The sequence below is a fragment of the Molossus molossus genome, unplaced genomic scaffold, assembly GCF_014108415.1.
Source record: "Molossus molossus isolate mMolMol1 unplaced genomic scaffold, mMolMol1.p scaffold_m16_p_19, whole genome shotgun sequence".
Classification (NCBI taxonomy): domain Eukaryota; kingdom Metazoa; phylum Chordata; class Mammalia; order Chiroptera; family Molossidae; genus Molossus; species Molossus molossus.
The window spans coordinates 15942118-15957920 of record NW_023425354.1 but is presented as its reverse complement, the minus strand read 5'-3'; the positions used below and the strand labels follow the sequence as shown (position 1 = coordinate 15957920).

At 38.4% G+C, this 15803-nt stretch overlaps 1 protein-coding gene and 1 pseudogene across 5 annotated transcripts; one reads left to right on the top strand and one right to left on the bottom strand.

Moving 5' to 3' along the window:
• Positions 1-1660, bottom strand: part of LOC118634056 — a 45245-nt pseudogene extending 43585 nt beyond the window's left edge.
• On the top strand, positions 1529-13899 carry RNFT1 (ring finger protein, transmembrane 1). 5 transcript variants are annotated; one of them, XM_036269767.1, is made up of 10 exons: positions 1529-1665; positions 1832-2248; positions 2819-3265; positions 3474-3550; positions 5466-5566; positions 6968-7121; positions 7980-8138; positions 8843-8908; positions 12665-12766; positions 13432-13899. In XM_036269767.1, exons 3-10 carry the CDS (start codon positions 2872-2874, stop codon positions 13564-13566), a joined length of 1188 nt encoding a protein of 395 aa, XP_036125660.1. In that variant the 5' UTR covers positions 1529-1665; positions 1832-2248; positions 2819-2871; the 3' UTR covers positions 13567-13899. The 5 variants fall into 5 exon arrangements, with proteins under 5 accessions (XP_036125660.1, XP_036125658.1, XP_036125662.1 ...); XM_036269765.1 differs by lacking the exon at positions 1832-2248; XM_036269769.1 differs by lacking the exon at positions 1832-2248 and having other exon boundaries at positions 1659-1743.
• Positions 13900-15803: the final 1904 nt, after the last annotated feature.

Here is a 15803-nt window from a genome sequence, read left to right as displayed (position 1 = left end):
TTTAAGTACAGTCACAAAGTGCATAATTGAGGTCAAACAGTGGATTCAGTTTTACTCTGATATAGGAGAAAATAAGGTACAATTTCATGATTCAGGAGCCTAAAAATCACACACCAGCAAATTAACTTGGGCAAAATTGTTGGGAATGGTTTTAAATCCTAAAGTAACTAATAAAAAGACAAAGTATCACTCTTTCCACTAGATATTCAACTCATAAAGTGTGTATATGTATGCAAATTTATCCTCTCCAGTGAGGAAAGACTGAAACCCCTACCCAAGTTAACTCACTCCACATGGCAGAAAATATTTAATTTCAAGAACTGTGGGAAGACTACCATAAGTTATTTACTTGATATGAATGTCTATAAATTAAAGGAATACAGTTTTCAGGGTTTGGAATGGAAAGGCTATTGGTGGTTGTGGATGGTGGGAAGATTCATGGAATAAATTTATTATCCTTTAAAATATATTCTGATGGGGGAACAAGAGGCAGGCTGTTTTGTTTAAGTTTTTTCTTAATAACCTTTTTACTTTATTATTATTTTTTAATCCGCACTCGAGGACATTTTTTTCCCATTGATCTTCAGATGGAGTGGGAAGAAGGGAGAGAGAGAGAGAGAGTAACATGGATAAGAGAGAGACACATGGACGTTTTGCCTCCCGAAGACCCGACCCCGGGACGAACTGCAACCGAGGAACATGCCCTTGGCCAGAATCGAACCCGCCACTGTTCCGCGAGCCCACACTCCAACTGCTGAGCCAAACAGGCCAGGGCAACCTTTTTATTTCAGAACACAATTACGTTCACAGAATTATAGAGAGGATAGTACAGAGCTCCCTATACCCCGTACAAGACACGTTTTAAACTGCCTCCTCTACTTCCGCCCCCCACACTCCCCGACTGCTCTCTGCTTCGGCTACTCTCGGGTTTGGGCAGGGACGCCTTCACACAGGCAGCTTCGGGATGGTAACAAAACCCAGCTCCGTTCAACCTGCCCACCGCCCAGCTCAACTAGGTCAGGAGCTGAGCTCCCGAATCGCGAACGCCCCCGCCCCGCCCGGACAGGCGCCGAAGGCCTCGCCAACGTGGCTCCTCCGACCGCAGTCCCCGCGGCGAGCGGGAGGCAGGACCGGGGAAGGGCAGCCTCCAGAGGGAGGTGCCTGGGCCCCTGGGGGACGAGCCTGGGATGGGGCGGGGCCAGGTCAGCCCCCGACTTCAGGCCCCTCCTCCGAGGGCAGGTTCTCGAAGCCAAATGTGTTTGACCTCAAAACGTCCAGATCTCAGAGGCGTGGCACGCACGCACGCACGCACGCACCTGTGCACAGACGTTTCGGCGGTTTTGTTTAACGCGCACGCCCGGCGGTCTTCGTGGCGCAGCCCCCGGCTCTCCACAGCCAACACGCCCCCGCGGCCTCGCGCCCGCCCAGCCAGCTCCTCCAGCCCCGCCCTCGGCGGGCGCGCAAGGGCGGGCGCGCGCGCGTGAGCACGTCCGGGAAGCGCGCGCCGCCGCCGCCGCCGCCGCCGCCGCCGCCTCCGCCTCCGAGCTGGGCCGGAGTCGCCGGGAGTGGGGTTTGAAGATGGCCCGGACTGAGGGCCGTGAGGCCGCGTCTCCCGCTGTTTCTGCAGTCGCTGCGGACGCCTCGGTCCGCTCGTCGTCATGAGAGGTCAGGCCTCGGGGAAGCGGGCGGAGGCCGCGGCGAAGGGGCTCTGGGGACAGTAACTGAGACACTCGAAGCTCGAACGTGGGTGGAAAATTCTGTCCTGGGGATTCCGGAAGAGTTGTTTGCGTTTACTTTTCGTTTTTCTCCCCTTTCTTGCTCTTGCATGGAGGACGGTGGGAGGGAAAAGACGCTGAAACGGTCGCGTCCAGTGTTGGTGTCCCGAGGTTTGAGGAAATAAATAGCACCGTGGCGGCGGAGCAGCGGTGAGCGCTTACTGCGAGGAGCTGAACGCAGACCTCCGTGCAGTCCTGAGAAAGCTGTACCCAAACCTCCGGGGGAATAGAACGACCCGCCGTAACCCCGGCATCTGCCACAGAGAAGGCACGCTGGGGTTCCCACGCTGGCATCCCCGGCGGCTGCCCACGCGGATCGTTCGGGGACTCTCCTGCCGGTGGCCCCTTCGTGACTCCCCACTCGCCAGGCACGCCGGTGGTGGCATTTTTAATGGGCAGACTATGTGACTCTTACTCAGACTAGAGTGACCTAGTGATTACATGGTGACTCCCCAAGTCTCCCCATTTTAAAGGTATTTGGGTATTTATTGGAAGCATTTTTATTAGCTTTGGGAAAGCCGTTTCAGCATAGAACAAATTTATAGGTCACCAAAGTTGAAATGTTTATTTTCCATGGTGTATTTAATAAGGCATTAAGATTTAATTTTCTTCCTAGCCTATCCAAGCATTAGCAAATACGATGATTCTTATGAAATGTAGTGTCTACATTGGAGATGAAACTGCTCCAGATGGGCAGAAAAAATGTACTTAAGTAATAAAATATGAATGAGAACGGGTGCCCACATTAGTCACATCTACGGAGCACCTATACTCTGACCATTTTTGCTGATTCCTTATTTGAGAACTGGAGGCATCTGAAGCTCAGCTTCTTTTGTAACAGATTTTCCCTAAAAGATTTTTTGTGTAGGGCAGCAGAGCCTTGTTATTAGTGGAGGAGTCTAGTAACAAGTGATAGATAACCTGAAAATAATTAACCGATTGTAATTATCAGCCTCTCCTTTAGTGAATAAGATTGCTAGTGAGCAGTATATTACCTGTATTTAACTGTTCACTTAGAATATTTTCTGCTCTTTGATTTTTAGAAGACAGAGACCCAAAGCAAAGAAATCTGCGTCACAAAAAGGATTCAAGGGTCATGCAAGCCAACTGTAGCCAATTGCACAGAGCTGCAGGTAGTGAGGATGCCTCAGCCTCCCAGTGTGTCCACACAAAATTGACAGGAGAAGGTTCTTGTCTTCATTCTGGAGATGTGCATATCCAGATTAACTCCATACCTAAAGAATGTGCTGAAAATCCAAGCTCCAGAAATATAAGGTCAGGTGTCCATAGCTGTACCCATGGATGTGTACACAGTCACTTACGGAGTCACTCCCATAACGAAGCAAGGCAGCCTGATGATACTTCCATGGAGTCTGAAGATCATGGTAGTAGCTCCTTTTCAGAATTCCGGTATCTCTTCAAGTGGCTGCAAAAGAGTCTTCCATATATTTTGATTCTGGGTGTTAAACTTGTTATGCAGCATGTAACAGGTAGGGTATAATAAAATATTGAATTGTTTTATTGCTAAATTCAGTAAATGTAATTCCTTGATTGGTAAATCTTTAACCTATGTATTTTTGTTACTTATTTTCTGCTAGCTTTTAAAATTGTAAATGTTTCCTTTAAATTCATGTCATTGTCTTGGCTCTTTGATTTTTTTTTTCTTCTTGCGATTAACTGGAACTTATTATCTAACAGGAATTTCTCTTGGAATTGGACTGCTTACAACTTTTATGTATGCAAACAAAAGCATTGTAAATCAGGTTTTTCTAAGAGTAAGTATAACAACTAAAAAAATTATTAAATGTTTCTCTGTGTAGATATACTCATTTTTTTGGTTTTGTTAACCCTTACCCGAGTGTTTTTTCTATTGGTTTTTAGAGAGAGGGGGAGGGAAGGAAGGTGGGAGGGAAAAAGAAACATCAATGTGAGAGAGAAACATCAGTTGGTTGCCTCCTACACATGCCCCAACTGGGCCAGGATCAAACCTGCAACCCAGGTATGTGCCCTTGACCAGGATTCAAGCCCAAACCTGATGCTCTAACCACTGTACAACACCAGCCAGGGCTATATACTAATTTTTGATAGAAATAGGAACTAAGATAGTTTCTTTGACAAATTTAAGTATATTGTAATATCTATTATTATATATTAAGTTTTGTTATTTAAATGACCTGGCATACAGCTGAAATGTTTCACATTATTTTCTTTGTAATTTTGGTTCCTGATAGAAAAAGAAAAACTGGACAGAAGGTTTGAAAGTTTAGAACAGTCAGCTAGTGTGTCTCAGTGATTGTCGACCCATGCACCAAGAGGTCGCCAGTTCATTCCTGGTCAGGGCACATGGCTGGGTTTCAGGCTCGATCCCCGGTGTGGGAGGTCACTGATGGATGTTTCTATCTCATCTATGTTTCTATCTCTCTCCCTTCCTCCTTCTCTAAAAATAAATTAAAAAAAATTTTTTTTTTAAGTTGAGATTACACTCACTATTTGATCTGATTTGTAAAGTGCTTTCATGTTTTATGAGTTAGTTTAACCACAGTAAGTAATATAATCATCATTAAAACTTTACCTGTTGCACTAAAAGTAATTAAACAAAATGTACATTGAATAAGTGGGTATTGAACTATTTAGGTCGCTCTTATTTTAAAAAATTAAACCCAAGAAGTTTTTCCATAACATAAGTTATAAAAGTATCCTAGAGTCCTATTCATATAAATTGGGAAAACTAGGATTAGTTTATAAAACTTCATATTTAAAGGGCAATATTTGTGTATGGATAATGCATTCTGACCTGGAAATTTTTAGTTAGAACCTAACCATGAAATTCAGGGTTTAAAACTAGTAAAACTTTTAATTGAATTAGTAATTAAAATTTAATTTTAAGAAACAAATTATCTTATTACATTCTTATTGAATGACTGAGAATTTTAAAATTATACTTGTAAACCCTGACAACTTAAATACATTTGTATTTTTTTGGTACGTGCCCCTAGTGGGAACCGAACCCAGGACTCTCTGGTCCACAGGCCAACGCTCCAACCACTGAGCCAAACCAGCCAGGGCTTAAATACATTTTTTAAACATTTTGTTTTGTCATGGAGGCAAAAATAGGGAGTTGCAGAGGTAAAGTCTGCATTTGGGTGGATCCTTTGTGTCAGCTTGTAGAAGATTTGACTTCTTTGAAACATAGGTAGTATTTTTATATATTGAAGAAATTTGCATTTAAAAAATTTGTTTAAAGCCCTGGCTGGTTTGGCTCAGCAGTTAGAGTGTCGGCCTGCAGTCCAGAGAGACCCGGGTTCCGTTCCCGCTAAGGGCACGTACCTCGGTTGAGTTTGTCCCCAGCCCTGGTTGGCAACCACTCGATGTGTCCCTTTCACGTTGATGTTTCTCTCTCTCTCTTTCTCCCTCCCACTCTATCTGAACAAAATATGGGAAAATGTCCTCGGGTGAGGATAAAAAATAAAGTATTTTTAAAATAAAATAAAATATGAGTTCTGTTTTGTTCACTAAAGATATATAAAATAGAATGTGATGATGTACAATTTAACAGATATTCTATATTTTCAGTAAGTTGAATCTATTAAAACATTCTAAAGTAATACATTAGTCATTAAAGTAGTTTAATGATAATTAAAATTCTGACATAATCCAAAGTAATAAATTATTAAATTGTTTATTTTTCAGGAAAGGTGCTCAAAGATTCAGTGTGCTTGGTTACTGGTATTCTTAGCAGGATCTTCTGTTCTTTTATATTACACCTTTCATTCTCAGTCACTTTATCACAGGTAATTAGAGGTCCAAGTACACAATCACATTTTTTATGTAATAATATATTCCTTAGCACTTTGCATATATTTTACTTGCACATACTTACTGTTAGAGTTCAGTTTTTACCTGTCCCCTTCCAAGATTGAAAGCTCTAGGTGACTTTTTCAGTTTTGCATACCCAGTGTCTTGGCTCTTAGCAGGTGTTTGATAAATATTTAAATTTTGATACTTAAATTTTTACTTATATAATCAATAGTTACTAAGTACCATTTAGTTAATATTGGTGGTGGTCTTTTAATTTTTATTTTTGACAAGTGTATTTATTTAAGTTGTACATGATGTTTTGATATGCGTATACATTGTATGATGAGAACATGATCTTTTGTTTCTAAAAGGAAGGAGAAGACCTGCTAAAGGATAGTAGTTAAGTTTCCATGTTAGGTGGAAGTGTTCTGAATTTTTGGCTTTAATCAGATTAGAAGTCCTAGTTTTCAGTAGAGTTGGAGAGGTGTGGACAATCTTAGATATAATTTGTAGGTAGATCCAATATCATTCAGATTGGACTGGGTGGGTAGGTAGAGGTGGGAAATTAAGGATAACACCTAGTATTTTAGTCTAAGCAACTGGCTGGATGGTGGTACTATTTACTGAGCTCAGGAAGACTGGGAAAGTAACTGGTTTTAAGGGGAAAATCAATAATTTTGTTTTGAACATATTAAGTTTGAAAGGTCACATAGAACTATTAAGAAAGTGAGTATAGATATATGTCATGGGTTCAGAGTAGAGGTTAGGGCTATAAATTTTAATGTTACCAGCATATGATTAATATTTTTAAAACCAAAACTAACCAGGGAAAGTGTAGTCAGAGAAGAGGGCCCAGGACTGGACATGCCCACAATTAGAGGAGGAGAAGCAAAGGAAACCAAGGAAAAAACATAAGTCACAAATGAGAACAATTAGGAAGGGTAGTGTGAGAAGTCTACGAAGAAAATAATTCAGGGAGGGAAATGGAAAAAGAAACCTGACCTTTGAATTTAGCAAGATGGAAGTAACTGGTGATCTTGACAAAAGCAATTCAGTGGAAAGGAGGGAATGAAATTCTGATCGGAACTGACTGAGAGAATGGCAGACATCTAGTTTTAGTGAATTTTTTTAGATTACAGGCTAGAAAGGTATCAACCATGACAAGTTAGGAAGACTGTTCTTTTCTTTATACTATGGAGGAAAGATCAGAAATTCATACATTGTAAAAGTCTCTTTAAAATAAGTAAAATGATCTGTTTATGTGAACTCTAACACTTGCCAAATTAATATATTTTACACATCAAAATAAATATTCACTAGCAAATTAAAAATCCCTAGGAATACTTTACCTTTGTATGTTGCTCTGGTAAGTTTTGATGTTTTTCTCTTGGTAGCTTAATTTTTTTAAATCCTACTTTGGATCATTCAAGCTTCTGGGAAGTACTTTGGGTTGTTGGAATTACAGACTTCATTCTGAAATTCTTCTGCATGGGCTTAAAATGCCTTATTTTATTGGTGCCTTCTTTCATCACGCCTTTTAAATCCAAGGTAAGAAACTAACATGTTTTGTTGGTATGATGTTAGCAAACCATGTTAATACTATTTAGTCTCAACCTAATTCTAATTCTATTATCTCAGACTAGCAATCATTTTCTCGAAGACTTGCACCAAAATATTAATCTGTTATAAAAAACTGAATTATATTTATTTCAGATTCATCTAAAAATCAGTTCCCACATCATATATAGAAAATTATTTAGATTTGTAATGTTGTTCTCCTCCAGGGCATTATCAATTAATTGATAACTAACTGTATACTGTTACTCAGTTTTCCCACATTCAATAAAAACTTCATTTTTTAAAAAAATTTTTTTCCTCAACTGAGGATATTTGTCTACTTATTATCAGATAGAGTGGGGGGGGGGGGAGAGAGAAGGAGACAGAAACATCAATGTGATAGAGTCACATGGACTGGTTGCCTCCCGCACAACCCAACCAGGGCTGGGGATTAACCGCAACCGAGGTACGTGCCCTCGACTGGAACTGAACCCGCGATTCATCGGTCCATGGGCCAACGCTCTAACTGCTGAGCCGAACCGGTCAGGGCTCAATAAAAATTTTTGTAATCAGCAAAAGCACACATACTTAAGTTTTACTTGTAGTATACATAAACCATTTTCACTGTCATTCTTTAAAAATTCTTTTAAAAAAACACTCCTCAGTGACTGCAACATGTGAGAAGCACTTTGAGTCAGTTGTAACCATTATGATTATGAAGATTAATTTTATAGTTATTTGTGATTAATCCATATATTCATGATGTTCTCAGTCCAATATGAAGTATTTGTGCAATGTATATAAATAAAAAGGGTAACTCTACTTGTTTTCTTTTTCTTTCCTTTTTAGGGTTACTGGTATATGCTTTTAGAAGAATTATGTCAGTATTACCGAACTTTTGTTCCCATACCAGTTTGGTTTCGTTACCTTATAAGCTATGGGGAGTTTGGTAATGTAACTAGAAGGAGTCTTGGGATATTGCTGGCTTTCCTCTACCTCATACTAAAAGTAGGTAACATTAATTTTGTCACTGTATGATTCATATGATTACAGATTTTATTTACTATTGCTTTTCTCTTTAACTGTTCTATAGTTTACTTTATCTTCCTATCACTAGTTTAACATAATAGATTCTATATGTAGTTAGATGGAGAAATGGAAATGAGATCTTTATTTTAATCCAGTGGTTCTCAGATTTTATTGGGGGAGTAGACTTCCACATAGCATGGCTTATCTAAGATGTGGAGAAGGGGGTAGTAAGTAGAATAGAACATACCCATCTCCAGCAGTAGCATGTCATACTGTAATTCTGAAACTATTGGAGTATCTTATCCTGTTTCTTCTATGCCTGTTCCCCTCAGCTTAACCATTTTATGAAACTTTAAAATCGAAATATGTTAAAAACATGTGAACCAGATAAAATGGCCTTTTCTTTTACATAGTTAACTTTATATTTGTCTTGACCAAATTGTACCTCTAGGTATTCAGATATACTATTTTTTTGTTGTTGTTAAGAATTGGCTGAAATCTGTAAATTGAGTAAAATATTTCATAATTGAACTTTAAATATTTTTAGATTGAAATGATTAGTTGTGATATGTGATGAACATTAAGTTATTTATCAGTATTTAGTATTATGGTGCTTTAGCTTTGATCTCTGGGTTTAGCAGATATAGCTCTATTAATGAAGACTCCCTTATTTCCTCTTTCAGCTTTTGGATTTTTTTGGACATCTAAGAAATTTCAGACGAGTTTTGCGAACATTTTTTACACGACCAGTAAGTACTTTTTAATATTTAAGAAAAAAACACTTTTAATTTTTCTTCACTACAAAAAAATTTTTTTTTTTTATCCTCACCCGAGGACATTTTTCCATTTTTTGTACAGATAGAGTGGGAGGGAGGGAGGGAGGGAGGGAGGGAGGGAGGGAGGGGGAGAGAGAGAGAGAGAGAGAGAAAAAGAAAGAAACATAGAAACATCGACATGAAAGGGATACATCGAGTGGCTGCCACCCATACAACCGACCAGGGCCGGGGACAAACTGCAACCGAGGTACATGCCCTTAGTGGGAATCGAACCCGGGTCTCTCTGGACCGCAGGCCGATGCTCTAACCGCTGAGCCAAACCGGCCAGGGCTACAAAAAATTTTTAATTCAGCAATTTTACAAATGTGGATTTCATAATTACATTTTTAAAACTTTTCTGGTACTTTGGCACTTAGGGCTATGAGAATGATTTAGGAGTTTTATCTATGACTAGTTTCTTGAGTTGCACACCGATCTGATATACCTGGTAGTTGATAGAGTGCTTATGTATTTGAATATGCTTCTCGCCCCTTCTAATCACTTGGCATTCTTAATGGTTTATAAATATTCCCTTAAAAACCTTGTCATGAATTTTGTTTCCCTTCCTTTTTTAATCAACAAATAGTGGCTTCATGTATTTCCATTAATTCTTTTTTTTTTCATTAATTAATTTTTGTTACAGATGTTTCTCCTTTTTCCCCCATTGATTCCCCCCTCCCCCTCCCATTAACTCTTTATTCAACTTCTATGACAGCACTTCCACTATAATTTATTGTGTATATGAAAAAAGGTCATTACCAAAAATGTGTGTTGAAATTTTACTGGAAAAATTTCTCTAATACTCAACTCTATAAACAAATAAGTTCAAGTCATGGAATTTAACAATAAATTGACACTCCAATGCCAATTATAAACTGGCATTATTATGTGATTCTACTGATGTTACAAATTTCAGACAAAGGATGACATAGACTCATTTCCTATTTTTGTTGGGGAAAAAAAAACAAAAAAAAGCATTGTATATGCAAAGTGGACCACACTATAACTAGTCAAGGCACCCTTTCTTTAAGATATAGTAATGTAGTAATAAGTTTTGCTGCATATTATTCAGATTTCATTCTTTAGACAAAGTACAAATATAATGGAGAGTTCAACTTTGGTCATATTTAATTCATTATGTATCAGCCATTTAACTCTAATCTAGTAACGTTTGTGCTGAATTAGTTTGACACTCTGTGAAGCATAGAGAGAATATCAGTCATCAACACTCTTGATTTAGTCTTGAGTCTCTTAAGAATATATACATAGACAACAATGCTGGGGGCGGGGTAAGGGTGGGAGGATCTGGAGGAGGGTATCTGTCAATGGGGGGAAAAGGAGAGACATCTATAACAAAAATAAATTAAAAATATTTTAGTCCTGGCCGGTTTGGCTCAAACTGGCCCTGGGAGCTTTGGCCTGCGGTCCAGAGAGACCCAGGTTCGGTTCCCGCTAAGGGCACGTACCTCGGTTGCAGTTTGTCCCCGGCCCTGGTTGGGTCATGCGGGTGACAGCCACTCGATGTGTCCCTTTCATGTCGATGTTTCTCATTCTCTCTCTCCTTCCCACTCTATCTGAACAAAAAATGGGAAAATGTCCTCGGGTGAGGATAAAAAATAAAAAAGTATTTTTAAAATAAAATAAATATAAAAATAATCCTCTATGAATTTGTTTGCTTATTTGTTTTGTTTTTTAGAGTCCACATATAATTGAAATCATATAGTTTTTGTCTTCCTCTGTCTTATTTTACTCAGAAACAAACTCATAGATACAGAGAACAAACTAATGATTACCAGATAGCAGGGTGTTGGGGAGATGAGTAAAAAAAGTGAAGGAAACTAAGATGTACAAACTGCCATTTATATAATAAATCATGGGGCATAGGGAATATAGTCAGTAACATCGTAATAACTACATGTGGTGTCAGATGGTGACTAGGCTTATAGTGATCACTTCATAAGGTTTATAAATGTCAAATCACTAATGTACATCTGAAACTAACATGTCAACTATAATTTAAAAATAAAATTAAAAAATAATCTAAATAGATTAATTTGTAATAAAATAAAAGCTTTTCAGCCCTGGCCAGTAAGACTCAGCATAACTGCTGACCAGAGTCACAGGTTCGATTCTGGTCAAGGACATGTACCTTGGTTACAGTTCAGTCCCTGGCCCCAGTTGGAGTTGTGCAGTAGACAGCCAATCAGTGTGTCTCTCTCACATCGATGTTTTTCTCTCTCTTTCCTTCCCCCTCCCACTCTATCTGAAGATAAATGGAAAAATATCCTTGGGTGAGGATTGTAAATAGACTAGATAGATAGATAGATAAATAGATAGATAGATTAGATAGCTTTTCAGCCTAGCCCAGCCAGTGTGGCTCAGTGGATTGAGCGTTGTCCCATGGACTGAGAGGTCCCAGTTCAATTCCCAGTCAGGGGCATTTGCCCAGGTTGCAGGCTTGATCCCCGGTGCGGGGTGTGCTGGAGGCAGTTTCTCTCTTCCTTCCTTTCTAAGAAAGCAATGAAAACAAAAAAAAATTTTAACTTTTCAGCCTAAGTATCTGTAATGTACTTGGCTAAATGACACCGAAGGGAAATTGGTTATCCATCAGTAACCTGAAAAAACTTGATTTTTAATATTTTTATCCTTTGTCTTAGGTTTGATTGTTAACCCTCAATATTTAGTACAAGAAGTTTAGATCAGAGCTTCAGATTGTTGAGTCAAGTCATGCTTTGCTCTCATTACCATGAATAACTGAACTTGGGTGTTCATACTTCCCTTTAGCCACCTTTTCCCCATCATTTCTATAGAAAGCTGATCTCATCTATAACATTTTGTCCCATCTAGTTAATAACTAAATTCTCCTGAATTTGGTGAGGAATTATTAAGATCTTAAAGAGATCAGAAAAACTACTGTAGGACCTTAGACGAAGAGGAAATTCAAAGAATTGCCTTACTTCAGATGGTTAATTTTGACAGTATAACTACCCAAGTGACATTTTGCAGTTAGTTATTTTATAAAATTTTATCATTCTTTGCTAGTACTAAATGCTCTGACTTTTGTGATAATTAAGGATAATAATTAAAATTATTTTTAGATTTAGTGGCAGGACACTGTTCAGTCGTCCCCAAATGTTCATATTGAACTCACCTGGAAAGCTTACAAAAATTAAAGATTATAGGTCCAGTATGTCTAGACTTATTGAGTCAATCTCCAGTATGGAGCACAGTATAAAGCTGTCTCTCCACATGAGTTACAGGTAGTCAGCCAAGCTCTGGATTGACTTTGTTGAACCACTGCCATAGATAATAAGTGGACTCAATTTAACAATATGGGGTCACCTAATACGTTAATATAGATACGGGTTTTGTAATACTTAGTTATATTTCAGATCACTTAGTCTCTTAAGCCAGTTGAATCCATGTTGAATTTGAAGCCCTATAATTTTTCGAGAATCCAGTGAATCTAAATATCTTTCAAGATCCTATTATGTATTTACTTAATGAGCACCTTGGTGCAGTCCATCAAGATGTGGTTCTACACATGTAGTTCAGCTCTGAAATGTTTGTATCTTTTGGGAGAGTTTTCAAGTGCCTAATTCCAGGGAGATTTAAGAAATACAGCATCACCTACATATTGGAAGAACAGGAAAGAAATTTGTAGATGAACATAACTTCTTACCTTTATAGAGTTATGGAGTGGCTGCCAGCAAGAGACAGTGTTCAGATGTGGATAATATTTGTTCAATATGTCAAGCTGAATTTCAAAAGCCAATTCTTCTCATCTGTCAGGTAATTATATTTTAAGCAACCTAAATACAACACTTCTTTGGGACTTGCAAGGCACATTTACGCTAAAAGGAAAAAAACTACAGTGTTTAGCAGAAAGTACCGTTTAGGGCACATACTAGTAGTAATTTCTTATTTGTGATTAAGGGTTTGGTAGATTTAGTAGTAAGTTCTTATTTGTGGTCAGGAGTTTGGTAGCTTAGCTCAGTTTTGTCCCTTATGTTCTAATGATTTTTATGCAGAAGAGTGTATGAAGGAGGAAAAGAATTCAAATGGAAAAATGTTTACCAATGTGATAAAAAAAAAAAAAAAAAAGGCTATTTTTAATAATGGATATTAGTATTTTAAAATACCAGCATTTATTATTGGATTGTGGAAGGCCCCTTCCTTTACTTTATGGCAGTTACTCTCAGACTTGATTAAGCCATTAAGTCATTTTATTTGATCTTAAAGTTACCACCTAGGGATAGCCTGTATTTGATTGAACAATGTAGTCAAAAGAACACTAGTGGCTCTTACCAGTTTCTCTGTTATCTCATTTGTAAAATGAAGGGATTAGTGTTCTCCAAAATCCCATTCAGCTCTATAGAGTATGATTGTCTACAATGTGATGCATTTAAAATAAAAATATTATCAAGTTTGAAATATAGTTCTTAATTCCCTTACAGCATATATTTTGTGAAGAGTGCATTACCTTATGGTTTAACAGAGAGAAAACATGTCCGCTGTGCAGAACTGTGATTTCAGACCATATAAACAAATGGAAAGATGGAACCACTTCATCACACCTTCAAATATATTAAGTTCTGTAAATTAATAAGGCTACAAAACACTTTATTGTAGTCCAGTTTATCAAAAGACTGAAAGAACTCCATGTTTTAAAGAATATATAATATTCAAACTAATGCATATACGTTTATTCTATCCTAATTATTTGACCGATGATTGCAGTGTTAAATTGTTTTTTTGTTGTTGTTGTTAATGTTACCAAAAAAGCAAATGGATAACCAGAACTAGTTCTTAGAGGATCTCAGGTATTCTTTCCTGACATTATTTTCAAAATAAAGAATATTTTTCTTGACATTTTAAGATATACATTATCTGAAAGTAGAATTTTCTTAGCATTGACTTTTATAATTGCCATTCTAAAAATTCTTAAGATTTTCATAAAAGTTGTATTTTTAAATGAAATTCTAAATGCAATATTTTATCTGTAACAGTCATATTTTCTCAGTGAAGATTTACTGAGGATAATATATTTTAATATTGTATTCTCTATAGTATGATTAATAATCAATGAGAATAGGTGATTTAAATGTATTGTTTGTGGACCTCATACATACAATCCTGCCATCATCATTTTTAATGTTTGTGATCTTGCTTTTTGTACAGTGCCATGAACTATCTTGAGGTAACTATTAAAATAATTCACATGGATTACAAATAGCTGGCTTCACTGATGATTTGAATTGAGTAACAAACAAGACCAACTCAAATCTTAGAAAAGAATTCCCCTCATTACTAATCTTCAGAAGTCTTGGAATTTAGCCCTGGCCGGTTTAGCTCAGTGGTTAGAGTGTTGGCCTGCGGTCCAGAGAGACCTGGGTTTGGTTCCCGTTAAGGCCACGTACCTTTGTTGTAGTTTGTCCCTGGCTCTGGTTGGGTTGTGCGGGTGGCAGCCATTCGATGTGTCCCTTTCACATCGATGTTTCTCTCCCTCTCCCTCCCTCCCTCCCTTCCACTCTATCTGAACAAAAAATGGAAACATGTCCTCGGGTGAGGATAAAAAAAAAAAAGTCTTGGAATTTAATACTTGAATCACCATTACTTGAGAGATTAAAGCTTGCAACCAGATGACTTTGGATTGTGTGGTTTGTTTGCCTCTAACTTGTTTGTGTAGTATGGTGGGAATAGGAATAAGGCACTCTCTCCCCTTGAAACCTCCAAGGGGGAACCAGGATCTATAACAGAAATCTGAAGTGGTAGTTATATCTAAGTTTAGAATACAGGGCCTCTGCCCATTTTCTCTATTATCATTTATCAGTTTGAAAACAAGGAAGACAGAGTGGAAAGAAGTTAGGAGGCAGAGGTAGAAAACAAATTCGCAGTGTTAATAAGACAAAGGCTAAACCAGCATATAGATTAAAGAACTTCAGAAAGCTTGTAACATTTTTCCTTGGGTAAATATTGCCAGGTTATAAGTGCACCTGTTTCTAGTCATTCAGTGATGATATATTTAACTATTACCTCCTTTAATAACACTGCAAATATTAAAACAAGCTTACTTGGTCTTATATAACCTTCCTGACTTTGTGGTAAAGCTAATCATTATTTAGGTGTTCAGCAAGGGATGCATAAGAAAGGCAATTTGGGCTTAGAATTTGAGTGTGAAGAAAGAAAATACTTGTTAAAAACACAAGAATAGCCCTGGCCGGGTTGGCTCAGCGGTTGGAGCGTCGGCCTGCGGTCCTGAGAGACCCGGGTTCGGTTCCCGCTAAGGGCGCGTACCTCGGTTGCAGTTTGTCCCCGGCCCTGGTCGGTTGTGCGGGTGGCAGCCACTCGATGTGTTCCTTTCACATCGATGTTTCTCTCTCTCTCTCTCTGTTCCTCTCCCTCCCTCCCACTCTACCTGAACAAAAAATGGAAAAATGTCCTCGGGTGAGGATTAAAAAAAACAAAAAACAAAAACAAAAACACCCCACAAGAATAGCATCTTACTACATGTGTTACTTCATCCCTATTATACCTACTTACCAATGGCTATATAGATAGCTTTGTTTCTTTTTACTTTTTTTTTTCTTTATTGATTTTAGAGAGGGAGAGAGAGAGAGAGATAGAAACATCAATGAGAACATCGACTGGCCACTCCCTGCACGCCCCCAACTGGGGATCAGACCCACAGCCTGGTCATGTGCCCTGCCTGGGATCGAACTGTCAACCTGGTGCATGGGTTGAAGCTCAACCACTGAGCCACACTGGCCAGGCTAGCTTTGTTTCTTAATATGATTTAACAATAAAGGAGGTCCCTGGTGGACAGTGG